At 33.4% G+C, this 12305-nt stretch overlaps 1 protein-coding gene across 1 annotated transcript; it reads left to right on the forward strand.

Annotated features, from left to right (window-relative positions):
* The first annotated feature begins 198 nt into the window (after positions 1–198).
* LOC121757285 (heat stress transcription factor B-4-like) lies at positions 199–1710 on the forward strand. Its single transcript, XM_042152818.1, has 2 exons — positions 199–584; positions 665–1710. The coding sequence occupies exons 1-2, from the start codon at positions 336–338 to the stop codon at positions 1322–1324; spliced, it is 909 nt and encodes a 302-aa protein (XP_042008752.1). The 5' UTR covers positions 199–335; the 3' UTR covers positions 1325–1710.
* The last annotated feature ends 10595 nt before the right edge of the window (positions 1711–12305 follow it).

A 12305-nucleotide genomic window follows, 5' to 3' on the forward strand; every position in this document is an offset into this window, starting at 1 on the left:
TCAGTGTTTAAAAGATGAAAGACAAACAAAAAGAAGAAGAAGAAGAAAAAGTTAAATATTTTCCTGAAAAAAGGACGAGGAAAAGGGGCATCACAGTCTTTTAATTTGTGCCACCACTCACCATAATTTCCCTTTTTTTCCCAATAATAAAAAAACAAGTGTAACTATTAATTAAAGAAGAAGATACATATTGTCACGGGTTTGTCTTGAAAGACCCTTAATTATTTCACAAAATCAGACACATATTCCCCTCTCACCACTTACCCGAGGTATAAAAATTTGCACCCTATCCTCTCCTCTCTTCAAACTTCAAAACTATTACTCATCAGTTATCAATGGCTTTGATGATGGATGGTTGCGATGGCATACTCATGTCTTTAGAGTCACAGAAATCCGTTCCGGCGCCGTTCCTGACGAAGACGTACCAGCTGGTGGACGACCCCGCCACCGACCACATAGTCTCGTGGGGCGACGACGACTCCACCTTCGTGGTGTGGCGCCCCCCGGAGTTCGCCCGCGACCTCCTCCCCAACTACTTCAAGCACAACAACTTCTCCAGCTTCGTCCGCCAGCTCAACACCTACGTATAATATGCCTCCTTCAATCAAATTTTATTTTACATTTTTGCATATGTTGATTCTCATTTTACGACCGATCGATGTAGGGTTTCAGAAAGATCGTCCCGGATCGTTGGGAGTTCGCCAACGACTTCTTCAAGAAGGGCGAGAAGCACCTCCTCTGCGAGATCCACCGCCGCAAAACGTCTCAGCCGCACCACCACCACCACCCCATCTCCGCCGCCGCCGCCGCCGGATTCTTCCCCTTCCCCAGCCGAGTCAGCATATCCCCGCCCGATTCCGACGAATCACCTCCGCCGCACGCCACCGGATATCAAAACTCATTCGCCGCGCTGTCCGAAGACAACGAGCGGCTGAGACGGAGCAACACCATGCTGATGTCGGAGCTCGCCCACATGAGGAAGCTCTACAACGACATTATCTACTTCGTGCAGAATCACGTCAAGCCTGTGGCGCCCAGCAATTCCTTTCATCATTCTTCTCTACTGATCGGAAACCCTAGAAAAATCCCCAATTCTATTATCAACACTTCCTCTTCTCCGAGCAAGAGCAGCCTCACGGTAGCTCCCGACATCGAGCCGCCACCACCGCCTCAGTATCGAACGAAGCTCTTCGGCGTAGCGCTATCTTCCAAGAAGAGATTGCACCCGGAATACACCTCCGCCGCAGCCGCCACCACCAACAAGACAAGGTTGGTTCTTGAAAAGGGCGATTTAGGATTCAATCTCATGCCTCCTTCTCCATGAAAAGGTGTTTTTGTTAGTTCGTGAATGTGTGAGTGTGTGTAAATAACCTCTTCAGTTATTCATCTTCTTCCCATAGCATTGATGCAGATGGGTTTTGCTTAGAGTTGAGAGATTAATTAATTACGACGATCGATCATCATACTTTTTTTTTTATTTGAAAGTTTAAAATTAGGGTGATGATTGGATCTCAACTCTTGTATCTCTCTTTCTGTTTGTCTGGGACAGATTAATTAATGCAACCTGAAACTGAAAACTTATCTTTCTTCAGTTGGAGTGAGAGGAAAACTCAGACAGCCTACAGCCTGGGGCAAAATTTCTTGTATTTTTGTTTTCTGGGACTTGTCTGATCAATGCATTAATGTATCATACGTACTTGTATGACCGTATATGTCCTATAAAATTGTTGTAAGTTAAATATAGCTCAGAATATTAACTTTGGATTTTGACAAAATTTCCTTCCAAGTGCATTATTGCTGTAATAATACATGCTATATATATAAATAAGGTTCTCGATTATCTGAAACAGCTGTGTCTGTCACACGCAAACAAAACACAGAGATGTGAACAAAACAACGAATGTTGTATTTGTGTAAATATAGGTAGTAGAGAAGGTGCTTTGATTTATTACATGAAAGCGAAATGTGGCTTCAAACATACCCAAAATTGTTGTTTCTAATGTTCCTGTCATCACCACTTATATATATATATATATGTACATCTCTATATATATATGCTTGTTTGAATCAACACAACAAGCTTCATTTTATATATATCCTATCATTTTCAGATACATGTGACATTAGTATATCCCCCTCTCATTTTCTCTCACTGCAAAATGGTTAAGCCTTTTCCGTTGTTAGCTCGTGTTATTTTGAATTTTGTATGGGCATTTTCTCAATAATAGTACGAGGGCAAAGTTTCAATGGAAAGTTTGACCGAGTATTTTGCTTTGCACACCTTTTAATTACTTTTTCTTGACTACTAATATATGAGAGTGTAAATTTCTACAGTCCGTCTTACAAAAGAAAAAAAAGAAGTGCTTTAAACTTTGTATAAATTAAGGTTATGGTACTACTGTACTAAATAATTAATACTAGTTGAAACTTGAAAGTTCTTTAAAATATAATATTACTCCCAAACACCACAATACTAATTAACAAGTGATAAAGAAATAGTTAAGGTAAGAAAAACTTGGAAGTGCAATGATATGGTCTCACAAACTACCAATTTAAAGAAAAAAGAAAAGATAATAAAGCCCTAAACCCTAGCTATGTCTACACCTAAGTCTTCTCTTTCTATAAATCAACTTTGGTGTAATTCTTGAAGGACCTTTTACTTGTCTTCTCCTGTGAGACTTGGCACGTGACAAGAAGTTGCACACGTGCACTATGTACAAAATACGAGTACTATGTATGGAGAGAGAGAGAGAGAGAGAGCAAACAAATGAAAAGGAAAAGGGTGGAATTTTTTATTTTAATTTTTTATAAAAAAGTCGACGGATGATGAGGATTGAGGGGAGGAAGGTATACTTTAGAAAGATGAATGTTTTCATGCTGCTTAACAGCCCAGATTTTTGAAAGTTGGGAAAGAAAAAGGGTGTAATTTTGTATTGTTAGATTTCTTCTTGTTTTAGTCTTTTTAGTGCACTTTATTGACATTTATTTGGTATAACGCTTTATTGACAGTTTAAAACATTGATATTAAAAATGAAAATATTGGAACTTTACATCTATGCATGTAGACCTAAAGTTTTTTACTATTTTTTTTATCTCAAAGACCTTTGCTTTAATGGAAGGTTCAAAATTCTTATCAATCATCGTCTTTTTTCCTTTGAGTTTTCAATAAATTTGATTGTATGATTATTTTACTCATTAAAATAATGTCCTATTATATAATTAGTGCTCATGATGGGGATGGGGATGAGAGTGAGAATTTTTCGTGCTTCATCACTATGTTATTTTTATATTTACTTTGTATCATGATTACATGAGGTATATATAATATATGTACGTGATTTAAAACATATGGCTAAAAAGTGTCGCGTTGTTGAAATTGGAGGGCTATTTAATCTGTTAATAGGTTTACTTCTTAAATAAAATAATTACCGAATTATGTAAGTAGGAGTAGTTCTAATGAAGATGATTTCCTTAACGAAATGTGTCTTACGCAAAAAAGTTTATTGCACACAGCACACGTAAATTAATTACTTATATTAGAGGTAAGGGAATTCACATACTCAAAAAATGAATTAGTGAATATGATGCTCGAAATCAAATATATGGATTTCTTTTAGTTTTATGCTACAATTGCTATATTTGATTATGTTCTTTTCAAACTAGATAATTAGTTTATGTATTGTAACGAAAGTTGGTATGGTTAAAATTTTGGTATATTTTAAATAATCAGTTTAGCATATCTACCATATATGTATAATACCAGTACACTTTATTATATACAAATCAATATACGTTGACGATTTTATTATATAAAATTCAGGATATACCATAACAATCTTAATTTAATATTCAATCACATCCTTTTCGTATTTGTTTTAATTTCTTATGTTATGGATAGTTCTTAAGGAAATAAAGTTCTTCTATTATGTGTTTCATGGTAGTCTTGACTCTTGACTCTGCATTTTATTTGACATGCAACGGAGTATAGACTATTGAATTAGAATGCAGCCAACATTTGGTATTGAAACTGAATGCTGCTTAATAAAACCAAATTGTCTTTTTTTGAATATGGAAAAAATAATAAAAAAAATGTTTTAAGAAGTTGTTGCAGGCCCCGTATATGTGAATCATCATAACCAAATAATTAAGAGAGAATTCCGATGCAGGAAAACTATGCATTATTAGATACTATAACAACCTTGGAGAATCATTCTAGTAGTACTACTTTTTAAATTCAGTTTAAATATCAATATACATAATTTAGGAATCTCCATGCGTCACATCATTGGTTTGTAATTTTATGTCTCATGCATGTCATCACTCCTTAAACTCATACTACATCATCTCAAAACCATCATGTCTTCATTAAAAAGCAAGCATCATATGATCTTCAATAACAATTAAGGAGAACATAAATAAATAACAATTATTAATAATTTAATGTTTTTTACTATTGTACATAGTACAATGTATACAAATAATTTTTAGTATTTTTAGTTACGATTTAATAATATAGATGATAATCTGTTGTTAGAGTAACAATCTTATGATGATATGAAAGCAAAATATTTTAACCAAATGTTTCAAGATTGAATAATAATAAAGTGTGAAATTAATAAACATGAATTTTTAGATCCTCATTCCGAATAACCGGACTGTGTAAAGTATATGTATTGTATGGGTAGATACTAAACAAAATTAAAAATTGATTGTTATCCACATATAGAGGAAAAGCCTGGCCCGCTCTAAGTTCCATTGCTCCATCTATCGGCCCATATTATGGTTTACGCCATCGAGTAAACAATTAGTTATTATGTTGGGCTTGGGCCATCAGAGGTTAGCAATTGGAATGGAAGCCCAGGTTTCTAAGTATCTAACGAGGGTGTATATAGGAGTATTAATTTTTTTTTTGCTTCACATATATTCTATCATATTTAGTCAGTACCAGGTTTCCATGCACAATTTTTGATTCAATATTTTTTTGATCTTCTGTGGTACTGTATAATTACTATATGTATGATTTTTATTTGGTCTCTTTATTATAATTGTTTATTTATTCAATATTGTGAATATTTATGTACTTTTTATATACTACGTATAATTATATATAGGGATCTCCACAAACTTTAAAATTGGTAAATAATATCACGAACTTTACCTCGAGTTTTTTATTTCCCACCAATGAAAAAATTCCAGCAAATAATATCATGATACAAATTTTTTTCGTAATTTCTCGACAACAAATTCGAGAGTTTCAAGATTTTCAATCTTTGAGAATAGTTTTTCTTGAAACACACTCTCCAAATTTGATCTTCAATCTATTAATATAGCCAAATTTTTTTCACTGGTGGGAAATAACAAACCCAGGTTAAAATTCGTGATATTATTTGTCAATTTCAAAGTTTATGGGAAAAATCCTACTTTTTTAAAATTCCATGATATTAGGTGCCAATATCCCTTCATATATGCATTTTATGGGAAAATTTTGTGATAAATCGTGCTTCCTACTATTTATCTTACAGACGTGATCAACTTAATAAAGTTGTAGAAATCACCTTTGAAATGGTGAATCGTGCTTCCTATTTATTTACATCTTAGAAATCACATGAACTATATACTATGAGCTCGAAATGAGTTATCGATAAGAAAAATAATGTAATTGAAATGTTTAAATTTTAGATTCATTTTTCAGATATTTTTCAATTTACGAGGCCAAACTATTATTTAAAATTTTATCGTCATTTTTTGCATGTTTTAAACTTGAATTTGATACTTATTTATTATTTATATCTGTAATTGTGTACTAAGTACATACTCGATCCATGTTAAAGGAGGATCCTTAAAATATAGTAGTAAATGTTTAGGTTAATTTCGTTAGTTATAGCTGGATTAACTTGGTTAATTAGAAAATTTAACGTTTAGTGTTAAAATTGTAAATTTTTAATGTAATAAAATTCAACTTGGTTAGTAGCACATGCCTAATTAGAACCCATATAATTTGGACACACCTCAATAACCAAGAAAAATTGACACAAAATCAGATTGTGATTGGTCTGAGCAAGAATTGAACAATTTACATTTCTGATTATTCTGGCGGTGTGGTTTCTTCAAAGTTCAAATTAGTGAATGAATGGAAAATATTGGATGTAAAAAAAAGGTTACCAAAATCGCGTTGAAACAAAAATGAAGCACTAAAATTGGGCCCACAATTATGATATCTACCTTATTAAATTCGAACTGCAATTTCCAATGACAGAGGAAGGCTGTGGAAATCTGAATTAAAATACAAATACTGATTAAAAAATGAAATTTATTGTATATGGTTTGAGATAGATATAATAAAAAAAAATAGGAGGTGGGGTGGGATAGGATAAGGGGATAATGCAAAGTTAAAAAAAGGAGAGAAAAAAAACCCACCCAACAACAAAATCTCTCTCCTCTCTGGATTCTTTTATCCAATCGAACCTCTTCCCTGCAGATAACATGTCCCTTTATTCATCATGTTTTGTTCACTTCTCTAATTTGCGTCTAATCTTTACAAATGTAATTTTTTTTTTATTCCACAATAAATTTCTCATATTTTATTTTGAGTAGGTTGCATAAAACATGATTAAAAATAGTTCAAACTAACATGATTCAATTGGAAAAACATTTAAAAACTAATAATTAAGTAATTTGATTACATTTAAAAGAATAAAATGATTATAAATCATATATGGACTACATTCACATATTGCACAAAGGTTGGAGGCCAAGATGAAGACACGAATAGAATAATCATACATTAAGAAGAATTGAAAAAAAATCATCATTAGTATAGTGTGTTTTGGTGGTGGTTGAGTTAAGAAATTACTACTCCATATATTGGTGGGTGGGACCTTTTGCTACATAGTTTGGACGGTGCTTGAAATCAGGGTGATGCTGGACAGCAGGCAGGCAGCCCTCAAAACCAACACATGCTTCTTCTTGTTAATTTTATGATAATAAATTATAGTATAATAAATACTCCCTCCGTTCCATAGTAGTGGAGTCATTTTGCCATTTTAGTACGTTCCATAGTAGTTGAGTCATTTCCCTTTTTAGTAAAAGTTAACACACTTCTTCTCACTTACTTTACTCTCTCTTACTTTATTCTCTCTTCATCTCTCTACTTTCTTAATCTCCGTGCCGAAAAGAAATGCCCCCACTACTATGGAACGGAGGGAGTAGAAAATACGAACTATGTAGTATGAAATTGCATCATGTATTCTGTTTTTTTTCCGCCAAACAGAATTAGAAAGAACTAGTTCTCTCTGAAAATTCATTTTATGTTATTTTATTTTATTAAACTGAAAGTATAAGTAATACTCCCCCGTCCCAATTAAATCAGGGCAAACTTTTTGGGTAGAGATAAAGAAATTGCAGTGAATATAAATGAAAATAAAATATGAGAGAGAAAAAATAGAAGAAATAAGTGTAGCGTAAATAGGTGATGAAATAAAATAAGAGCGATTAGATGTTTTGTTTTTTTATCAAAAAAGGGAAATAATTCAACTTTGTTGAAATATCTTAAAAAGTTTATGACTCAACTTAATTGGGATAGAGTTAGTATTTCCTTTTGTTAAAAAATAATTTTATTCGTGAAAATATGAGAGAGAAGATGTAGATAAAATATGCCAGTAAAAGATAAAAATGGTGAGGCAATTTCTATAAATAGATATGTGATTAATGTTAGTGAATGCACCAAATTAAAAAAAAATTATGAGTAATTAGTTTTAAATCTCAAATTTGAGTTGTGTGACTAGTCTTTTTGTCGGACTAGATGTTTTATGAGAATGCTAGAATTTTCTGCCTACTAATCTATAAGTGGTACTCCCTCCGTTTCATTGAAGATGATTCATTTTCCTTTTTATTTTGTCTCAATTAAGATGATTCATTACTTAAAATGGAAACATCTTTATCTCTACTTTATTGTCTCTCTTACTTTACTTTCTCCACTCAACACACAAAATAAAGTTACATAAAATCTCGTGCCGTCCAAGGAATGAGTCATCCTCCTTGGGACGGAGGGAGTTCACTTGTACTAGTATTTATGAAGGGCAATACAGTGAATTGGTTACGGGAAGCTGATTCATGCATTGTCTATATAAGGATAAATTATTTTAGCATGAAATCCATATATGTCCAAATTTATACGTACGTTCTCTGTATGTTGGGGGTTAGTAATATTTCATGTACACAACGGCGATTTAGCATATTATTTTATTAAATTATTATTATTTCAGAATTTGTGGGTCCCTATATCGATAAGGATTAATGAATGAGTGACATGCCGCTCGACCAGCTCTCTTAATTTAATAACAAGTTAATTAAGTATTCTACGTATAGAAAATACTATGATAATTACTACCGTTAATAAAATTACTCTTATATTTAACCACACGCACATAGTAATATGTATATACTCCCTCCGATCCAAAAAAATTTAAGAATTAATTTATACTACTACTTTCATTAAGGGTGGCCAAGTTAATATATACTCTTTCGATCCACAAATAAAAGGCGCATTTAATCAATTTAGAAAAATTTTACATTCCACTAACTCATTCATTCATATTTTATTATAAAATTAATATATAAAAATAAAATTTAAATTCTAGCAACTTTTTTCACTTATTTTTTTATAAAGTCAAATAAATTTTTAAAACTCGTGTTAAGTTTAAACGTATCTTCTATTTATAGACGAAGGGAGTATTAGTCTAGAGTTGTGTTCTTACCTCTTAAGAGCATCTGCAACGGTGAGCACAAGCTCACCGTCCGTCCTTGCCGCTGGCAAGGACACGCTTGTCCTCCGCTGCGCCTTGCCGCTGGCACGGACGTGCTCTATGCATAGAGCACGTCCGTGCCAGCGAGCAGGGCGTCGTGGCATGTTTCTATTGGCCGATGGCATTTTCTTTTTTTCTTTTTAAATTTTTTTTTTGAAAATAATACAAAAAATAAAAAAAAATATTTTCGGATTCCCAAAAATATAGTCGTTTTATTACCGTTTTTTTGAAATTTATTTGAAATTTTATTAAAAAAATTTAATCCCAAAACCATGTATAAATACACACATTAATCATCCATTTGGAGGAAATTCGGTCACTTATGAATTTAATTATGTAATTTTTAATTTTTAGGATTTTAATTATGTAATTTTTATTTTTTAGGATTTTAATTATGTAATTTTTATTTTTTAGGATTTTAATTATGTAATTTTTATTTTATTTATAATTTGTAATAATATTTCGGTTTTTTAATGAATTTTAATATTATGGAAATGTTTTTATTTAAATTGAATAATAGAATGGTGGGACCCTTGTGCTCGTCCTTGCGGAAGAGCACGGTTGTGGGTGTTGTGCTCTTGCCTAAGAGCAGACAGAAAAAGTGGGGCCGGGCCCACAACTGTGCTCGTTGGCAAGAGCACGGTTGTGGGTGCTGTAATGAGTATTTAAATAAAACAAGTGATATAATAATTCCCGTAGAATAACATTTTGTAAGTGACAAATTTACTAATTGTATCTCAAAACAGATTTACTACATAAAATATAATCAATCATACAAATAATTTTGCCACTACTTATCCTACGTGATATTTGATCACACAACCAGAAAAGAAATTCATTTAACGGTTGTTATTAGTTTGATTGAAATATGCATGCCTTCAAGTTTTGTAGCAGCCCGGGACTTAATCTCGACTATATTCCTCTCATGCACACATATACACACACTCAATGACTCAATATATAATTACTCTCAATACATAAAACAAATATTAGTACCTCTTTTCAGAAGTACTACGGAACATTAAATAGTCATAGAAAATAGAAAATTATATCCTTAGTTTCTAATGTGTCTGTATTTATTTAGACAATGAATACTGTTAAGTGTTAACTAATTAATCAAAGAATTTAATAGGAAAATAGGAGTTAGAAAAAAAATAATTTGAGACATTCAAAAGAAGCGAACCTATAGAAGTGGACGGAGGAAATAGTACGACTAAGATATCGATTTAACCATATATATGTACTGGATGAAGTAAAAACTAATTTCTAAACAAAAATATATACTGTGAATTAAATAGTTTTAGTCCCTATTTACAACTAAATCTTGTATTAATGTAAGTAAAGATCAAATGACTGAGAGATTTCGCATAGCACACTTATATCTTATATTCATACTATCTCTTATGTAAGTATAATCAGTCATGTACATATAATTTTAGTCCCTATCGGATAGTCACATCCATAATTTTCGATTTACAACTTATAACTACAGTAACTTCGAGCATTAAAGTCTGAGCAATCCCTGTCAGAAATGATGCACCGACATTAAAAATAAAACTTCATCGTATATCTATATAATTTTGTTTACTTTAGTCATAAGATGAAAAGAAGAAAAAACAACCAGTTTACGTGAAATGGAGATAAAAATGAATAATCTTGATTCATAATCCTAATGATTACAATCTTATGGTTATGACGAAGTTGGATTATTAAGGGGCAAATAAGTTGGAGGCAGTGGCGGATCTAGGGGGCACGAGGGGGCGACCGCCACTCTCCGGAGATCCGCTACCATGGAGCCGGATGTAATTTTTCCATTGTCTCCCTTCGATAGCTTCCGACGTCGCCCCTCCCCCTCCGTTAGCTTCAGTTAAATTTTATTTTGCTCCTTCCATAATAGGATCCTGTATCTGCATTGAAGCAATGGTTGATTATAATGTTCTTTGAAAAAAGTACTAGCTGTATGTTAAATACACACAAGTGGAATTTCTTTTTTATTTTATTATGTAGCATATTTTTTTTAGTTTTTCACGTGAAAGAGAATGTACATAATGGGAAAAAGAATGTATAAAATTGCTTTGAGGATATATTAGCCTAAAATATTGTTGAAAAAGTTCAAAAGTGTCTCAAATATGCAAAATATACAGAGTTTAGCGAGTTTCACGATAATTTCTTTTCAGAGACTGCAAAAATTCAATCTAAAAAGTTCATGTCGTAGTTTACTCAATGAAAAATTGGTTAAAGGCATCGTGAGGGCAAACAATATCCCACATTGGAGAATAAACAATAGTTGCAAGCATATAAATGAGCTACCCCAACTTTATTAGTATGAGGCCTTTTGGGGAGTACCCCAAGAGAAAAACTGTGAGGGCTTTGCCCAAAGCGGACAATATCATACTAATGTGGAGTTTGGTTGTGCACCACCGATCTCCAACAGTGGTATCAGAGCTCTGATTCAGGGCTGGGCCGTGCCTGTGTGGCTCGGGATTTGGTGGATTGCGCTTGCAAGTTCTCCAATATGTCTGCGTGAGCTCGACCAAGACCTGGGGTGACATGTGACCTGTGTGTGATCTTGGTCTTGGTTTGGTGGGTCTTGGTTTGAGGGGGGGATTGTGGGGAAGCAAACCATATCCCACATCGGAGAATGAACAAGAGTTGCAAGCATATAAATGGGCTTCCTGAACTCCATTAGTATGAGGCTCACCGTGAGAGCTTTGCCCAAAGCGGACAATATCATACTAATGTGGAGTTCGGGTGTGCACCATCGATATCCAACAGGGGCTATGAAGAAAGTTCCCTATGCTCATGCTATTGGGTCAGTGATGTATTTGATGGTGAGTACTAGGGTAGATATTGCCTATGTTGTGTCATGCCTAAGTAGGTATATGTCAAATCTTGATTCTGTTCATTGGGAAGCTTTAACATGGCTTCTAAGTCACTTGAAGCTCCCTGCTAAGTATGTGCTTTGTTATTCTAAATGTGATGAAGGTGTATCACTAACTGGTTTTGTGGATTCCAACTATGCTAATGACAGGGATAAGAGGAAGTCAACCACTAATGACAGGGATAAGAGGAAGTCAACCACTTCCTATGTGTTTATCGTTTGCAGGCCCTGCATTAGTTGGAAATCTCAGTTGCAGCACATAGTGACTCTGTCCACTACTAAGTCAGAATATATTGCCATTACTGAGGCAATGAAAGAAGCTGTATGGTTAAAGGGAGTGCTTTCTGAATTTAAGTTTGTGAAGGATTCTCCTATTGTGTTTTCTGATTCTCAATCAGCTATTCAGTTATGTAAAAATCCTGTTTTTCATGATAGGACAAAGCATATAGATGTGAGGTTTCATTACATTAGAGATATTGTTGAAAATGGTGAAGTTTTTCTTCTTAAAGTGCATACTGATAGAAATCCTGCTGACATGGGAACTAAGCCCTTACCATTAGAAAAACTGCTTTTCAGCATTAAATTTTTGCACTTTGATCTAGGATAGGTTGCATGTCCTG

The sequence above is a fragment of the Salvia splendens genome, chromosome 12, assembly GCF_004379255.2.
Source record: "Salvia splendens isolate huo1 chromosome 12, SspV2, whole genome shotgun sequence".
In the NCBI taxonomy this organism is placed as follows: Eukaryota; Viridiplantae; Streptophyta; class Magnoliopsida; order Lamiales; family Lamiaceae; genus Salvia; species Salvia splendens.